At 45.8% G+C, this 19044-nt stretch overlaps 1 protein-coding gene across 1 annotated transcript in view; it reads left to right on the top strand.

The window, feature by feature from the left end:
- Nucleotides 1-19044, top strand: part of STAB2 (stabilin 2) — a 168632-nt gene that overhangs the window by 17082 nt on the left and 132506 nt on the right. The window contains exons 6-9 of the mRNA XM_070370245.1: nucleotides 10303-10398; nucleotides 15030-15155; nucleotides 16424-16620; nucleotides 18429-18562. Coding sequence (XP_070226346.1) covers nucleotides 10303-10398; nucleotides 15030-15155; nucleotides 16424-16620; nucleotides 18429-18562 — 553 coding nt within the window. The remainder of the gene's footprint in view (nucleotides 1-10302; nucleotides 10399-15029; nucleotides 15156-16423; nucleotides 16621-18428; nucleotides 18563-19044) is intronic.

Below are 19044 nucleotides of genomic sequence, written 5' to 3'. Positions count from 1 at the left end.
GTGAAGGTCCAAAGTCGGACATGGCTTATACACCTCAACACCCCGGAAATAAAGTTCCTTGTGGGGGAATGCAGAACAATTCTCCAAACCAAGGCTGCACAGACAAGACAACAAGTTGACAACAAATCTTTTAAAAGGCAGTCTGAAAGGACAGACACTATGTCTGTGGTCGGCACTTGCAGGCAGCCACTCACCAAGAATGCTTCCTGACAAACTTGGGGGTGTAGGATTACCTCGCTCTAGGCTCCAGGATCCAACATCCACCAGTTGTTTTCCTGCCCAGCTACTCCCTGAGGTCTTTCTAGACTGTGGTCTCAGCACTGACCTTCTCCCCAGGGGCCTCTATATCCACCACAGGTCCCAACACGTTCTAACCTATCCCTTCCTTTCGGGAGTTCACAAACACCTGAGGTCATCAGAGGTTGTTGGTCCCATTTTGCAGACTATGGATTTGTCCCCAGCATGGGTTTGTCCACTCTCTCGTTGTTGGTTCTCCCCAAAGCTGACCCATTCTGCAAACGTTCTCATGTAAGTAGCATACGTGAGAGGGGACCCAGGGAAACACTAAGAAAGTGACATAGAGGAAATAAAGGGTGTGCTGTCAAGCCAGAGACCAGCGTGGATGACTAGAGCTTAATCCCCTGGGGAACTCTGGAGTCTGCAAAGAACACTCACCTTGGAGTTACCTCACATGAGAGGAGAGGGAGCCTCGGGGTAGTGGGCAGAATAATGGAACCCCACTTCCTCGCCACCAAAATGTCCACATTCTAATACCATGGACCTGGGAATCTGTTGCCTTCCATGGCAAGGGGAAATTAAGGTAGCAGATGACAGAGGATGAGATGGATGGATGGCATCACCGACTCGATGAACATGAGTATAAGCAAGCTCCAGGAGTTGGTGACGGACAGGGAAGCCTGGCATGCTGCAGTCCATGGGGTTGCAAAGAGTCAGACACGACTGAGCGACTGAACTGAACTGGAATTACAGTTGCTAATCATCTGACTTTACCATGAAGAGATTATCCAGGATTATCCTGGTGGACTCAATGTTATCACAAAGGTCCTTAAATGTGGAGGAGGGAGACAGAGACAGAAGATATAGATATGTACCTTCTGATGTGTGAAAGACTCCAGATGTCATGAGATATAAGAGTGGCAAGATGGGAGAAAGGCTCCATCTTGCTGGCTTTGAAGGTGGAGGGGGCCACGAGCCAGGCAGTGTGGGCAGCATCTCAAAGCTGAAAAAGGCAGGGAAAGAATACTCCCCTCCAGAAAGGAGTGGAACCAGCAACATCTTGATCAATCTTAGTACAACTGCTTTGGGTTTCTGACCTCCCAAACTGTAAGACAGTAAATGTGTGTGGTTTAAGACACTAGGTTTGTGGCAATTTGTTACAACAGCAACAGGAAGCTAACACATGTGGTCATTAGGGCAGAGTCATTCATTTCCCGGCACTTCCAGCCCCCAGTGAAGCAGCCAGTGGAGCAGCCATGCCAGAAAGTGTCCACAGGCTACTGCTGCTGGAGGGGAGCTGAACACGTGGACTTGGTGAGGTCTGAGAATGTGGGCATGGTAGGGACAGTGTCTGCCAGAGCCTCAGTCTCCCTTAAAAGGATAGGTCAGGTCACCTTTCTCCAACACCACTTTGGTTTGGCTTTTATGGAAAAATCATATTTGGTAGGTACTGCATTGATTTAAATATTTTTGGCAAAAAAAATACAGACATCCCACCCCTGTAAGTTTGTGCACTCTATAGCAAGTTTCCTTTGTAATAATGAAGCTATTATCTCCCTCTAATCCATGGGGTCCATGGAGGCCGATGCTGTCTTTATCTGCTTCTGTCCTGACCCAGAAGCATGGGTGTTGGGAGGCATGGTGTCGAGGTGATTAGCTTTAGACTCAGATTGGGTTTCAGTCCCAGGGCTGCTGCAAATTGTGGAAACCTTAAGTTTACTGAGCATGCTTTCTGCATCTTCTTCTGTAAAAATAGAAACAACATTGCCTCCTTTAGAATTATCATGAGGATCTAACAAGATAATCGGTGCACAAGTGTTAGCAATTATTATGACTATTATTAATACCTACTCTTTCCTAGTGTTCCCTCCCAATCTTATGTTTTTCTTAACCCATCACTTTATAAAAGAGTATTTCATAAGAGTGTTAGCAAAACCAAATTTAAACCAGATGTTAGCATTCTGAGTGTTTCTTTAACATTATATTGGATTGGCCAAAATTCCTGAATGACCTTTTTGGCCAAACTAATACATTAAAAGACAGTAAAATGTAATCAACCAATTGTTTACCAAGAACATGATAAACAAATTGTCCCTTCTTTGCCACAATACAGTTTAAATCACATATTTTAAATAAATACTGAAATGGGAAGAAAGAAGCTCACACTGCTTACTTAGCAAGAAAGCCAAGTAATTGTTTGTGGATAAAAATTTAGAAAGATGAGCTCATGTCACTTCCAGGAAACTGGTGTTGGTTGCTAATGAGCATAGACATACATGGAAATTCCAAACATTTTTTAATTTAAAAAGTGGCCTCTCTTTACACTTCTTTGTGCCATGGGGAAAGGGCAAGTGAAAGGGAGCAAGGTGGTTTGTTGAAAATCCAAATTTTTGAGCCAGAAAATTGGAAACCTAAACTGAGATTCGGGAGATAAGACTCCCAGTTCTTAGTTCCAACAGAACTTTGTAAGATGATGGAATGTCCTGATCATTATCCAACACGGTAGCTGCAAGGCATGTATGCATGCTAAGTTGCTTCAGTTGTGTCCAACTCTTTGCGACCCCTTGGACTGTAACCCAACAGGCTCCTCTGTCCATGGGATTCTCCAGGCAAGAATACTTGAGTGGGTTGCTGTGCCCTCCTCCAAGGGATCTTCCTGACCCAGGGATTGAACCTGACTCTCTTATATCTCCTGCACTGGCAGGCAGGTTCCTTACCTCTAGCCCCACTTGGGAAGCCCCTTAGCTCATGTTACTCAATTTAAACTTAAATAGCTTCAAGTGGAGGAGAAGGCAATGGCACCCCACTCCAGTACTCTTGCCTGGAAAATCCCATGGACAGAGGAGCCTGGTAGGCTGCAGTCCATGGGGTCGCTAAGAGTCGGACACGAGTGAGCGACTTCAGTTTCATTAGAGAAGGAAATGGCAACCCACTCCAGTGTTCTTGCCTGGAGAATCTCAGAGACAGGAGAGCCAGGTGGGCTGCCGTCTATGGGGTCACACAGAGTCGGACACAACTGAAGCAACTTAGCAGCAGCAGCAGCCTCAAGGGGCTAGTGGCTCCCATATTGGATAGTGTAGCTCTAGACCATAATGGCCAAGGGAGCAGGCTTCAAGTCACGCAGGCCTGAGTTTGAAACTAAGCCCAGTTGCTATGGGATTTGAGGCAAGCTATTGAACCTCTCTATGCCCTCCTCATCTATAAAACAGGAATAATAATACCTGCCTCATGGGATTAACTTGTAGAAAAGCTCTTAGCAGCATGTCATGAGCACTTGGTGAAAGCAAGTATTGGTATTAAGTGAGGACAAGAGCAGTTCTACAGTAAGGAGAGCATTCATTCACCTGTGACTGCAGGATGGCTCAGTGATGCTGACCATTTCCCATTGGCAAGAACTGGGGGAACCTGAGAACCTTTTTAGCCAAGCATCCACTGGGTGCCAGTGTTGTTCCACCCACTGAGGCACTGGCCATTGGCGGTGGCGATTCTGCCTGTAAGTAGGACAGCTATGAGTTGCAGTTTTATTTTTAACACTGACTTTAACCTGCTGCCGGAGCATTCTCCTACCTGATTCTTGATGTGCTCAGAGGTAATTTCAAGCTGCATTTATCAAGGGTGTTCATCTCAACCACCAAGGCCCTCGCCTGCTCAGTGCCTCACCCCAGGTTAGGGCAGAATACAAAGCCCCCTCTCTCTCACATGATCCCAGATCAGTCCCACAGTCATGCCTTGTTAACAATAGCTGAATGCCTGCTGGGCACCAGGCAGTGCACAAAGCTTGACACACAGAATCTCTTTGGAACAGCTCTGCAAGCTGGGTTCCTTGTGTTATGAATGAAGAAGCAGCGAGGTTGCTCAAGGTCCTGCAGCTACTTCAGGAATAGAGGCAGGGTTTGACCCCAGGTGTCTTACTCCAGAACCTGGGCACCCAACCACTGCACCCAACCACAGCCCCTGGCACACATCCACCTTGCGTTAGACCCCTTACAGGCGATGGGCATCCAAAGAGGGGGAAGAATAGCTCCCCACCCCCAAGGATCTGGAAATGTGGGTGATGCTTCTGAGCCAGTGCGCACCACACATGCAGGATGCTACAGGAACACAAGAGGGCAGCCTACTCTGCCGAGGGGCGTGGCACAGGGGGCTTTGTGCCCTGTCCCTCTGACCCCAATGGTCACGGCTTTGGCTGCTTTAGGGTCCCATACCCCAAGGTTCACATGTCTCTACAGATTTGCTGTAGCTGGTTTCACAAATGCCCAGGGCTCTTTCAGGGACATTTGGGAATCCCTCTGCCACTCATATCTCCTTCCCAAGGACACTTTCTGGGCAGTGACTGGCAGCAATGGGTGTCAGAAGCTCCTGAAAGCTACTGTGCCAGGTCAGTTAATCCAGTATAGAGATCGTGCCAGAGGCCAGGACACGGGGTGCCTGAAAGGGAAGCTTAGGGAGGAGGACAGGCCTTTGTAGCTAGCACTGAGGTTGAGAGCAGGGGCTGAGTCACATTCGACTCCCCTCTCCTGCCCTTGCACCCCATCCACTGGGTACATGACAACGTTTAGCACGTGCGGCATCACTGTATCTTTGAGAGTCTGGCCGTGCCCCTGCACTGTGAGCAGCTTGAATCCAGGTGTTGTGAATGACTTATTTGCATACCCAGTGCCTAACCCAGTGCCTGCCACTCAGTTGGAACTGGGTAGATATTTTTTTAATTGAACTAATTTACATCTTTGCTACCAAGTCCATAGAACACTCCCACGTCAACCCAGTTATCTCCACGACCAATTCGACTTCCCTCTGGAACTCTGTTCAGAAGGCTACAGCCAGAGGTTGACATCAAAGTGCTTTGCTAATATGGAAACCATGATAAATTGATTTTTGAAGGGAAGATGATAATTGCAAATCCATTTAATTCTTCAATCATTTGAATAAGTTCTGGAGCTAATTGTCTCCCATTTTTTATATGTAGCATGGGGTTAATTGTCGTGTCTCCCTGGGTGCTATGAGCGTCAGATGAGATCATGCCTATAAAGCATGTGACAAAGTGCCTGAAGGAGAGGGAGGGCTTGATAAAGGGTTAGGCAGGGCCAGTGCTAGGCCAAGGTGAAGAGGAACATGTCTTAGGTGCAAAATTTAAGGAGGCATCAAAAACTCAGTAATTGAGAGAAATCGTTTTTTAAGATTAGGGTGGCTGTGACAAACTGTGGCACACCGGGTGATTTAAAGACATGAATGTATTGTCTCAGTTCTGGAAGCGAGAAGCCCACAATCTGCAGGAGAGAGTCCTTCCTGTCTCTTCCAGCTTCTGGAAGCCCCAGGCACTTCTGGGTTTGTGGGCACATCACTGCAGTCAGCGCCGAGGTCTTCACTCTATCATCTTCTTGCTGTCTGTGTCCTTGCCTCCTCTTATAAATCATATTGGACTGAAGCCACTCCACTCCAGCAGGACCTCATCTTAGCTACTTATATCTACAGTAATAACTCTACTTCTAAATAAGGTCTCGTTCTGAGGTCCTCGGAGTTAGGACTTTGGAGGGGATGAAATTCAACCCATGACAATGATATTTTTAAATTATCAAGCAAAGCATCAAAATGTTAAAAAAAAGAGAGAGAGAGAGAGAGAGAAGCAGAATTCCACTCTGCATTTGAAATCCCCTGCTTCGCTGTCCTCACCCTAACCCAGCAGGATGCTGTCTTTATTCAAACTGAGCTGTGCAGTTGTCAGTATTGTTATAAGGTGCTCTAAAAGATGTTGTAGGGAAGCAGAAGGCAAGGGAAAGCCTTCCGTGGGATTCTAATGGAATAGAAGAGAAAAATAGAGAAAGAGAAACAGAGCCCCCGACAGCTGTCGGCCAGTTGCTAGCCTAGTTGTTCCCAGCCAGGCCGTGGTGTGGCTCTGCTGAGCATATGCAGTGTCACAGAGTGTCACCATCCATGATGCCTCTGTCTGTGCTGGAACAAGACAAAAACTAGGCCACCAACTTGTCATGCCTGAATAGAGAAATAAACAGCGACAGAGGGCAACCCAACCGCCATCCCTCCTGGTTAACACAAGTGGCTACTGCTACTTCTCCAGGACCGCCACACCCCACCCCCACCCCAGCACTGCCGATTTGAACCACTGCTGTGTTCCTGGTGATATTTGGCGGGCACCACAAAATGAATAGTTGCAGCAGAATGTGATAGTGAACAAGGTACAAAGAAAGTATTGCTGGAGCCCAGAGAGACACAGGTTCTGTTCTGACACCTCTGAGATGGCACCACAGAGGAGAGGGGCTCTAGCTGGCCTGGAAGATGAGGATTTCAACGCATGCAGAAGGGAGCACAGTGGAGGCCAAAGCATGGAGTTGTGAAGTACAGCGTGCGTGTCCTGCCACCTCCGCTGGGCACGATCTTTCCCAGGACAGCTCCACCCCCATCTCTCCCTGGACAGTCTTCCCATTTCTTCCTGGCCAGCCGTCATAGCCATTGACTCATTGCTTGTTGTGTTCAGTCAGTAAGTCTTGTCTGACTCTTTGGAACCCCATAGACTATAGCATGCCAGGCTCCTCTGTCCTCCACTGTCTCTAGGAATTTACTCAAATTCGTGTCCATTGAGTCAGTGATGCTTTCTAACCATCTCATCCTCAGTCTCCCCCTTCTCCTCCTGCCCTCAATCTTTCCCAGCAACAGGGTCTTTTCCAATGAATCGGCTCTTCACATCAGGTGGCCAAAGTACTGGAGCCCCAATATCAGTCCTTCCAATGAATATTCAGTGTTGATTTCCTTTAGGATTGACTAGTTTGATCTCCTTGCAGTCCAAGGGACTCTCAAGAGTCTTCTTGAGTACCACAGTTCGAAAGGATCAATTCTTTGACGCTCAGTCTTCTTTATGGGTCAATTTTCACACCTGTACTTGACTACTGTTATGTCATATGACTTGTATGTCATATCTTATGTCATAGCATTGATCACGCCATGTTGTGATGGGCTGCTTTCTCCTGCCTTCCAATTGTGAGCTCTTTGTGGGCAGGGACTTCGGGTCCTCAGTCCCGAGCACAGCACCCTATGCATCCATGTTCAATACCTGTTTTAAGAAGGTGAGCTAGTGAGTCTTCCCATGCACTTAAATACTAGGATGTATAAAATGAAATGGTGAAAGATGAACATGAAAATTGTTAAAGATTGGAGTCGGCTTGGAGAGGACCTTGTTTTCCAAATAGGAATTTAGATTTCATTAGGTTAGCAACTGGGAGTCATTGAGATATTTGGGGGAAGATCACCTTGATGCCATTACTGATCAAATGAAATGGAAAACATGCAGAGGTGAGAAGTCAGACAAGAATTCCAGATAAAATGCTACTGCAATAGTCTGGGCAAAATAGGATAGAACCTGCAAGAGAATGGTTCCCATGGAGATTGAAGCTCAGAGGATTAAGGGGGATATGTAACAAAGAATGCAAAGGATGTGAAGGTTTATTAGATATTTGGAATACTTAAAACTTAATTCATCTGGCTTTTCTGGCATGATTAGGATTTAAGCTGGTGTGTTCTTAATAATGTTTCACTTGAGCTAATGTTAAATTGACTTATGTGTACTAAACACATGCATTGTAGTCAGGATAGTGGTCCCCTCAGAGATATCCATGTTCTAAGTCCTGAAACTTGAGAATATGGTAGGCTACAGGCAGAGGGAAATTGAGATTGCTAAATAGGTGATTTAAAATGGGAGAAGTTGCCTGGATTATCCAGGTGGGCCCAATGTGGTCACAAAGGTCCTTGTAAGTGGAAGAGGAAGGCAGAAGAGAGAGGACCAGTAGAGACGGCAATTTGAGAAGGATTTGGCCTCATGTCACTAACTTTGAAGATGGAGAAAGGGGCCAGGAGCCCAGGAATGCTGGCAACCTCTAGAGGCTGGAAAGGCAAGGGAGCAGATTGTCCTCTAGAGTCTCTAGAAGAAATACAGCCCAATGAATAACTTGATTTTAGTCCAGGGAGACATAGTTCAGACTTCTGACCTTTGTTGTTGTTCAGTCACTAAGTCATGTCCAACTCTTTGCAACCCCATGGACAATAGCATGCCAGGCCCCTCTGTCCTCCACTATCTCCTGGAGTTTGCTCAAATTCATGTCCATTGAGTCAGAGATGCTATCTAACCATCTCTTCCTCTGCCTCCCCTGTCTCCTTTTGCCTTCAATCTTTCCCAGTGTCAGGGTCTTTTCCAATGAGTTACCTCTTTGCACCAGGTGACCAAAGTATTGGAGCTTCAGCATCAGTCCTTCCAGTAAATATTCAGGGTTGATTTTCTTTAAGATTAACTGGTTTGATCTTGTAGTCCAAGGGACTCTCCAGAGTCTTCTCTGGCACCGCAATTTGAAAGCATTAGCCCAAGGAGACATACTTCAGACTTAAAACATACAGAACTATAAAATAACAAATGTGTGTTGTTTTAAGCCACTGACTTTGTGGAAATTTGTTACAGCAGCAAAAGGAAACCCATACAATACACTTCACAGGGGGCTGGGCAGAGGATGCTGGTGACTCAGTCAGACAGTAAATCTTTCTACAAATGAACCACAAGCTGAGTGCTAAAGAGATGAATATTTATTTCAAATGTGCTTCATTTCTCATTCCTTTAAAAAAAAAAAACTTTATTTGGCTCCATCAGGTCTTTGTTGCAGCATGCAGCTTCTTCATTGCTGAGCATGGGCTTCTCTCTAGTTGTGCCGGGGCTCAGTAGTTGCAGCACGTGGACTTAGATACCCAGCAGCACATGGGATCTTAGTTCCCTGACCAGGGATTGAACCTACGTCCCCTGCATTGGAAGGCAGATTCTTAACCACTGGACAACTGGGAAGTCCCTCATTTCTCATTCCTGAAGGGATCTGTCGCAGGGCTGAAAAGTCATCTGTTTCAAGCTAGTCAATGTGGCTTAGTTTTTCTCTAGCCTTTCAAATTTCTTCTTTATATTTGCATTGCCCTCATCATTTGGGGAGTAGATTTCCTGTAGATTCCTCCTGCCAACAGCAATTGAGTCAGTAGCAATTCTCTTTTAAATGTGACAGGTGTGTATATAAGACATTATATTGAGGTATCGGGAGATGAAGTAACTAACTTGAAAGCAAGAAATAGCACTCCAGTACCTGTGATATGCCACCTGTGCTTTATATACATGTCCTCATTAAACTCTATAGAAATCCCATGAAGTGGGCATCATTTTCTACATGTTATAGAGGCTCGGCAGTAAAGAATCCTCCTGTCAATGCAGAAGACTTGCAGGAGATGCGGGTTCAATCCCTGGGTTGGAAAGATCCCCTGGAGCAGGAAATGGCAACCCACTCCAATATTCTTGCTTGGGAAATCCCAAGAACAGAGGAGCCAGGCAGGCTGCAGTCCATGGGCTTGCAAAAAGAGTCAGACACGACTGAGCAGTCACACACACATAGACAAATATAGTAAGTCTCCTTCAGGCAAGTTGTGAACTTTCAAAGATGTGAACATGCATCTGGTTCCAGTAAGAAACCAGAAACCGTGCCATGAAATTGCAGCTTGCCCTCCATCTCCTATTGCTGACAATCCTTCAGCTCTACTATTTCCCACCTACTCTCCCTCCTCCAGTCAGTAATTCTTCTTGCCTCTTCACTCAAAGCCAGCCCTTGTATGCCATCTGCTGTACTATACTATTGTACTTTTCAAGGTAGTGTACTGTAAGATTTTAAAAGCTTTCTTTATTTTTGTTTTGTATTTATTATTAGTGTGAAAATTATGATAAACCTATTATAGTACAGTATTATATAGCCTATTGTGTTAGTTGGGTACCTAGACTAACTTGGTTGGACTTACGAACAAATTGGACTAACGAACGTGTGCTCAGAAAGGAACTCATTTGTATGTAGGGGACTTACTGTAAACTGAAGCTAATAAAAAGAAGCCAAGATTCAAGCCCAGGTCTCTAGGGCTTCACACCCATGGTTTTCCCCACTTCATCAAGCAGAATCTCAGTCTACACCATCTGAAAACAGTACCCTTCCAGAATCTCTGGAGGAAGTCTATATCAGGTAACGAGAAGTCCCCATTTTCTGTCCACAGTGTGCAGCTGTGTGCATGGAGTATGCAACAGTGGAATACACGGTGATGGGACCTGTGAGTGCTACTCTGGGTACACTGGCCGCAACTGTGATGAGCGTAAGTATCACTAGTTTCCTTTATTCCACTGGGCTTCCCTGGTGGCTCAGATGATAAAGAATCTACCCTCAATGCAGGAGACCTGGGTTTGATCCCTGGGTCAGGAAGATCCCCAGGAGAAGAGAATGGCTACCAATTCCAGTATTCTTGCCTAGAGAATCCCATGGAGAGAGGAGCCTGGTGGGCTATAATCCATGGGGTCGCAAAGAGTAGGACATCACTGAGCGACTAACAGTTAATGTATCACACAAATCAAATACACAGATGTACGCATTTCACTTGTGTGTTCATGTACTGGGGCCCTAGGTGGGTGATGTGCATCAAATGTTTTGCTGGAATATCGTCAAAAATTTTAAAAGAAAGGACAAAAAGAGAGGAAGGGAGAGGGGGAGAGGTGGGGGAGGAAGAAGAGGGGAGAGATAGTATGGAGGATGGGAAGTCCCAGAAGGTTTGGGAACAACACAGTGACATGGCTGCAGCCATGTTTTAGGAAGGCCCAAGCTGGTGGCAGTGTGAAGATGGGATGGAGAGGAAGACGCTGGGGCCATTTCAGCCAGTTAGGTCCCTTGTAAGGGAGATGAGGCATGTTCTCACTTATAGGTCTCAAAGACAGAGCGCATCAGCCGGAAATGGAGGCTCACCAAGGTTAAATGATTCACCAAAGTTCACAAAATAATGAAGGGCTGGGTGGTACTCAAGTCACTGAAATTCTCTACACAATTGATCCCCTTGGGCTCAAGCAAGAGATAGAGGTCACAGGGTGATTGCAAGAAGGGAAGTTAAATGTAAAGAATTAGTAATAGGAGAGTGGCTATAAATACACAGATTAAACCACAGGGCTGATGGGGCATAACAGAGAAGGTGACAGCCATCCCCAAGACTGGGTTCAAATCCTGTTGGAGAAGGTATGGTGGCAGCCCGCTTGGTAGGGGAGAAGTTTGCTGGTTTGCTAAACCAGCATGGGAGTGCAGTCACCCGGCAGGCAGGCGACAGCTGCCAGGGCACCGACGGGCTAAGGCTGAGGGGCATGGAAACATCAAGGACACTGTGACCTGAGAATTTGGGGATGCTCTGGCTTAACATGGCAGAGATTTATTTCTTACTCAGGTAGCAGTCCAATGTGTGTGTTCCTGGCTGATACCAGCTCCCACCACATGGTGTTTAGGGATCCAGAGCTTTCCACTGTGTGTGTCTGTCAGTCTATAGAACCTCAGAATGCTCTGCACTGAGCCACAGAAGGAGGGATAGAGTGTAGAGAAAGAGCTGCTTATAAAGTCTAGAATGGTACATAGGATGGCCAATATTCCATCAATGCAAGCAAGTCGTATAATCCCACATGGATGCAAAGGAGGGGGGGATTGAAATGTGACTCTGAAAAGGCAGCCCCTTCCCAGCAACAATTTGACTTTATGGAAGAGGTGAGGGGATATTCTCTATGAATTTTTAAAATTTTAATTTTAATTGAAGGATAATTGCTTTACAATATTGTGTTGGTTTCTGCTGCACATCAGCATGCATCAGCCATAGGTATACATATGTTCCCTCCCTCCTGAGCCTCCCTCCCACCTCCCACCCCATCCCACCCCTCTAGGTTGTCACAGAGCACAGGTTTGAGCTCCCTGCATCATACAGCAAATTCCCAATGGCTATCTATCTATTTTACATATGGTAATATGTCTGTTTCCATGCTGCTTTCTCCATGAGTTCCACCATCTCCTTCCCCACATGTCCACAGGTCAGTTCTCTATGACTGTGTCTCCATTGCTGCCCTGCAAATAGGTTCATCAGCACCATCTTTCTAGATTCCATATATATGCATTAATATATCATATTTGTTTTCCTCTTTCTTACTTCACTCTGTATAATAGGCTCTAGATTCATCCATCTCATTAGAACTGACTCAGATGCATTCCTTTTGATGGCTGAGTAATATCCCATTGTACATATGTACCACAGCTTCTTTATCCATTCATCTGTTGATGGATATCTAGGTTGCTTCCATGTCCTAGCTATTATAAATTAGAATACTTCCTAACACCATACACAAAGATAAACTCAAAATGGAAAAGACCTAAATGTAAGATACCCTCTCTGAATTTTTGATTCAGCCAGCCAGTGTTGGGAGACAAATTTGTACCTCACATTTGTGCACATCTTGAGAGTCATTACTTTGCCAACAAAGGTCCAGGATGTGAGAGTTGGACTATAAAGTTGAGCGCCAAAGAATTGATGCTTTTGAACCGTGGTACTGGAGAAGATTCTCTTGAGAGTCTCTTGGACTGCAAGGAGATCCAACCAGTCCGTCCTAAAGGAAATCAGTCCTGAATATTCATTGGAAAGACTGATGCTGCCACTGAAGTGCCAATACTTTGGCCACTTGATGCAAAGAAGTGACTCATTGGAAGAGACCCTGATGCTGGGAAAGATTGAAGGCGGGGGGAGAAGGGGACAACAGAGGATGAGATGGTTGTTTGGCATCACTGGCTCAATGGACATGAGTTTGAATAAACTCTGGGAGCTGGTGATGGACAGGGAGGCCTGGCATGCTGCAGTCCATGGGGTTGCAAAGAGTCAGACATGACTGAGCAACTGAACTGAGAGTCATACACTGACTACCCTTTGTTCCAACATCTTTCTGAGGATGTCTGCATATAGCGAACAGCCTTGGAAGATATAAGACCTCCCTTGGGAGCAAATACACGCACACTTACTGCCTGTTAATGGATTGCCTCTCAGCTCCAAATTCACCCTTCTTGCCTGCTCTGTGAATATAAAGTAGGCTTTGAAATATTTCTCATTTGCCTGCCAGCAAGATGTGAAACCTCACCAATAGAGGGCGCTAAAGGGACACCAAAGGAGGAAGGGTTTTCTTGTCTTGTTTCTGGCTTAGCACGCTCACCAGGTTCCTGAAGAACACAATTTTGCTCCACTGCTCAGCCCTGCACAGTTTCTCCAGCACTAGCTTCCTGCGGGGATTAGGATGCTCCAGTATTTGATATCTGCATGCCTTGTCTGGTGATTGACTCAGGCAGCAGCAGCATCAACCAGGAGTCCTGGACAGTGAGGCTGGTGCCCCAGTTCAGGAGTAGGCGTGCTATTCTGCACACCCTCCCCTCAGCCGCATCCACACCAGGGGCCCCGCAGGACTGGCCACCTGGAGAACTGACCACCCACCTTCATGCCACACAGCTGGCTCCTGAAGCCACCCCACCCCACTCACACACAGGAGTGCACCATGCTTCTGAGAGCATGGGCTTCTCAGCTCCTACTTCCAGTAACGTCCTGAGGTGAGCAGCCTGCCCAGGCGCCAGGGGAGCCCTAAGGCTTAGCACCTCCCCGTGGATGATCTTCCCTGGAGCCCCAGAGGGATGGAGTCCAATAAGTCTCACCATCGGACACCTCAGCAACCTCTCCACCATAGAAGTGACCAAGATCCTTTCCTTTCCAGTGACATCTGTGTCTCAGCTCTGGAGGGAGGAGGACTTGCTCTGATCTTAACCCAAGAGGAGTGATGGCTCTTTTTCTCCCTTCTTTCCAATTCTTTTTAACTCTCAGGGGCCATTTTAATCTGTTCATGAATCTTTATACTAAAACTTTCCCTGTTTAAATAATTGTGTGATTTCTATCTCTTACCCAGGCCCTAACTAAAACATTGCCTATTATTTAAGATAAACAAACAAAACTGCATTTCACTTCCCTAAGTCAGGGCACGTCTTCTGTAATGACACCTGTTCAGGTCTCAGTCTGGCCCTCTTTGCATTGCCTGGTGGGAACTGGGGCTTGGAAGAACTGGTTCAAAAATGCTGACCCTCTGGCTACTGTGGGTGATGTGAGTGATAAACTGTCCTTTATCTCTGACCCCGGCATGTCATATCTTCTAGCAGCATCCGTGTTACTGTGTCAGTCCCAACTGTTTGCTTTGCAAGCTGGCTCCTTATGTCAGATTCTTTATCATTTTTAAAAGCCATCTAAGCACCATCTGTTGATATATTATAAAATACTATGCAGTCATTAGAGATCAAAGTACATCCTTAAATACGTCCATGCTGCTGCTGCTGCTAAGTCGCTTCAGTCGTGTCCAACTCTGTGCGACCCCACAGAGGGCAGCCCACCAGGCTCCTCCATCCCTGGGATTCTCCAGGCAAGAACACTGGAGTGGGTTGCCATTTCCTTCTCCAATGCATGAAAGTGAAAACTGAAAGTGAAGTTGCTCAGTTGTGTCCGACTCTTAGCGACCCCATGGACTGCAGCCCACCAGGCTCCTCTGTCCATGGGATTTTCCAGGCAAGAGTACTGGAGTGGGGTACCATTGCCTTCTCCAAAATACCTCCATAATGTTAAATTAAAAATTAAGTTCTTAAATATTTTAACAGGATTCCATTTTGTTTAAAAAATGTCTTATATGTAAATGTATTATGTTGGTTTTTGCCATTGATTATTTTGAGAGTGGGATAGGAGAATGAAACTAAAAAGACAGCTAATTTTTGCCTTACAAATCCTGTATTTTTTTAATTATTACAAGGAATCTGTGGTCACTTTTGTAATAATAGGAAATATTGTATTTGTTGAGTTGTTTTTTTAAGAACTGGTTGTACTACTAATGCAATTACCTCAACAATCTTCCTTTCCAGCCATCCCGGAATGTGCAGCCTTGCTCTGCCCAGAAAATTCCAGATGCTCACCTTCCAGCAAAGATGAAATCAAACTAGAATGCAAATGCCTTCCCAATTACAAAGGCGATGGCAAACACTGCGAGCGTGAGTAGAACCTCCATCCTGCAGGTTTATTCATTAAGATGGTTAGATTCCTCATCAGAAAAACGCCTCACAGCCTTCTTAATATTAACACAATGAACACTTCTATTTTTCTCGGTGCAGTTGAATGATATATATTAAAAATTCTAGGCAAAATGCTCATCATGTGGTAGCTCTTCAATAAATGATCATTTCTCCTGTTATCAAAGTGTATCTATAGATTTTTAGGGCTTCCCTAGTGGCTCAGACAGTAAATAATCTGCCTGCAATGCAGGATACCCAGGTTTGATCCCTTAAATATATATGTTTTTGCTTTATATTACCTGAATCAGTGTTAGGATAGGATGTACTTTGTTTGCTTCTTCCTTTCTCCCTTCTTTCCATGCTCTTTCACTTCATGAGAGGTTATAATCGGTTCTGAACATGCTATTGGAACCAGGCCATCTGTGTATACATCCCAGATCTGCCTGTTAACTGACAACATGACCTTGGACGAATTCTTGAATCTGCCTGTGCCTCCATTTTCCTGTCTATGAAATGGGCATAATAGTGGTAACTACCCTAGAGGATTGTAAGGCTTAATTGAGTTCATATATGTCAAATGCTTAGAAAAGGGCCAGTACATATTATAAATTCTATAAATGTTAGTGCTTTCTTTCATGCCACTTTATATTTAAATCCACACATAGCATGGCATAATAATACATCATCACAGTACTGGTAGTTATCTGAGGTCACTCAGTCGTGTCCAGCTCTTTGCGACCCCGTGGACTATAGCCTACCAGGAGGCTCTGAGGAGCCTCTCAGTCCATGGAATTTTCCAGGCAAGAGTACTGGAGTGGGTTGCCATTTCCTTCTCCATCATTCCTGCAAGGCATATATAAATCAATTTGGTAGGTGGAGGTGATCCAGAAGGTAAGATGAAATGTTTTTTACTCTCTCTTGAAACTGTTAGGTTGCCTGTGCAGCTTCCCTGGTGGCTCAGACGGTAGAGAGTCCACCTGCAATGCGGGAGACCTGGATTCGATCCCTGGGTTGGGAAGATACCCTGGAGAAGGGAATGGCTACACACTCCTGTATTCTTGCCTGGAGAATATAATGGACAGAGGAGCCTGGTGGGCTACACAGTCCATGGTGTCGCAAAGAATCGAACACAACTGAGCGCCTTCCACTTTTCACTTGGTTGATTTCCCCTCTCCCTCCCTCACAGTTGATTTCCCCTCTCCCTCCCTGCATGTGGTAACCACCTTATTTGGTCATTGCTTCTCCAGCCATCAATCCGTGTTCACAAAATATCTGCCACCCTCATGCTCGGTGCACCTACCTGGGACCAAATCAGCACAGGTGCACGTGTCAAGAAGGCTACCATGGGGACGGCCAGGTGTGCCTCCCGGTGGACCCCTGCCAGGTTAACTTCGGAAACTGCCCAACAGAGTCCACGGTGTGCAGATACAGCGGGCCTGGACAGGTGAGCTAAGGGTGTCTGGAACTGACGCGAACAGGAGGAGGACCACCCACCGAAGGCCAAACTGTGCCGGGGTGTAATTTGTCATCTATGCCCTCCCACTTCTCCCTTTCCATGCTCAGGTTGGGCTTCCTCCCCAGCCAGACCCCCACGTGCTTGGGGTCAACCTCAGTGAGCCCTAATCTACCCTCTGAACTTGCCTTTGCGCAGCTATCTAGTCGAAACTTCACTGTCTCTTCTATCCCCGTCCCGTTTGATGACTGACAAAATACATACATATGACTCAAATTTGACTAAGAAATTCATCGTTAACTGTTAAGTGAATATGTAATTGACTTTCGCCCACAATCCTCCATTCTCTCTGTCTTTTCAAAGTGATAGAGGACTCTAAGGACCAAAAAACTGTCCCCCCAAAAAAGATAAACGCTGATAAAATGTTAGGCAGCATGGACAGATTTGTAGGGAGCAATGAAGATGCCCTGCAGTAAGCCATATGTGTTTCTCTAAATCACATCATGACCTTGCCACGTAGAATTCAGCCTGGTCAGGAGACCTTTGCTGCAGAATCCTGATAAGAGATACCTTTCCCCAATATCTCATTTACCCACCAAATAGTGGGTGCCTACTGCAGCCATGTGATCTTCCCTGGTGGCTCAGTGGGTAAAGCATCTGCCTGCAATGCGGGAGACCTGGGTTCGATCCCTGAGTCAGAAAGATCCCCTGGAGAAGGAAATGGCAACCCACTCCAGTACTCTTGCCTGGAAAATCCCATGGACAGCGGAGCCTGGCAGGCTACAGTCCATGGGGTCGCAAAGAGTCGGACACAACTGAGCGACTTCACTTCACTTACTGCAGCCATAATTGCACGTGAAGTGCCCAATGGAGGAAATCCATCCATACAGGAGACTACAGCTGCCTGAGGGAAAGGAAAGGCTTCAGTGCCTGACCAAAACCAGCCACAGGTCCCCAGCAGTCTCATCTGCATGCCCTGGGGATGCTCCTAGAGTGCCCTGCAAAGAATCCACCGGATCTCATCTCTAAGAAGAAGAATACATCTTACAACATTTCTGCTATCGATTTCTGAGGCGGGTTGGCAAGAAATTCAAAGGGCTGAATTCCCATCTTCTAAATGAGATCCCTCGTGGGAAAAGTCATGTTACATTGTGAATCAAGGCCCCGTACCTAGGGAGTGAGATTAAAAATATATCTCGTCCCTTAAAAAAAAAAAAAGTCCCCAGGCATATTTTCAAGTCTTAGAAACATCGTTCACACAGAAACATTGTTCACATTCATTTTTCCAGAGCAAGTCATTCCTCAACCTGGGCATGATTAACACTTTGAACCTGAGACCTCTTTGTTGTAAGGAGTGTCCTGTACATTGCAGGATGGTTAGCGGCATCCCTGGCCTCTCATGACACTGGCCCCTTCTCCTGTTGTTACAATCGAAAATGTCTCCAGGCATTACCAAGGTCCCTTGGGTTGAGACTCCCAGTTGAAAACCACTATTTTAGAGAAATAATACATCTGAATGTCGATCTCCACCATCTAAATCTAAAAGCAGGAAATATGGCACCAGGGAGGCCCAGGGTTAGCAAACCAGGAAACTGAAAGGTGAATTACAAAGTGTATGAATTCCCAAATGGATGAGAAAACATGATTTCCAATTTTAGATACAATGATGAATTTTAATTTCAGCCCATGCTTTAGACCTACCCCAAGTCAGCTTGCATGCCAGGATAAAGACAGGAATTTAAGAATGTCAGCCTAAGTGACTAATGAAAACCATTCTGTTCTCTTCCCATCTGCTGAAGGCTTACTGCGAGTGTAAGCAACATTACCGCAACTTTGTCCCTGGAGTGGGATGCAGTATGACCGATGTGTGTGAATCTAACAACCCCTGCCACACGCATGCAGACTGCACCACCATCGCACCAGGCCAAACCAAGTAAGTCTTTTCAGTTCCACCACGGTGTTTCCAAGAGGGGGAGGTGGTGGCCAGTCAATGCCAAAATGTCCTTGAAGGGCAGGAAGTGTGTCTTATTCAGCCTTGCATCCACCCCCACCCCCACATAGCACAATGCAAGGAGCATAGTAGAGGCTCAGTACGTCTTTGTATAATCAATGAATTGTTCAATAATGATTTCCTTGATAGTGATCTTGACACCCTGAAATATTGACCTGATCTGAAAACATGGTGTAAAGTGGTCAGAGCATGGGAGAATGAAGCCATTGCCACTGGGAAAATGAATGTCCATTGCAATGACAGGAGTGTGACCTCTAATGCACATGTCATCTATGAAACAGTGCTTGACAGTGGTGCAAAACAAAGGGGAAAGTGAAAACTGGGGAATGTGAACATATGAAAGTGGTGTTTTCTGGACTCCAGGTTTCAAAAGAAGGGGTTTACCTTGAGTAAAAAATATTTGC

Source organism: Bos mutus, chromosome 5 (assembly GCF_027580195.1).
Source record: "Bos mutus isolate GX-2022 chromosome 5, NWIPB_WYAK_1.1, whole genome shotgun sequence".
NCBI classification, from domain to species: domain Eukaryota; kingdom Metazoa; phylum Chordata; class Mammalia; order Artiodactyla; family Bovidae; genus Bos; species Bos mutus.
This window is presented reverse-complemented; position numbering and strand designations above follow the sequence as displayed.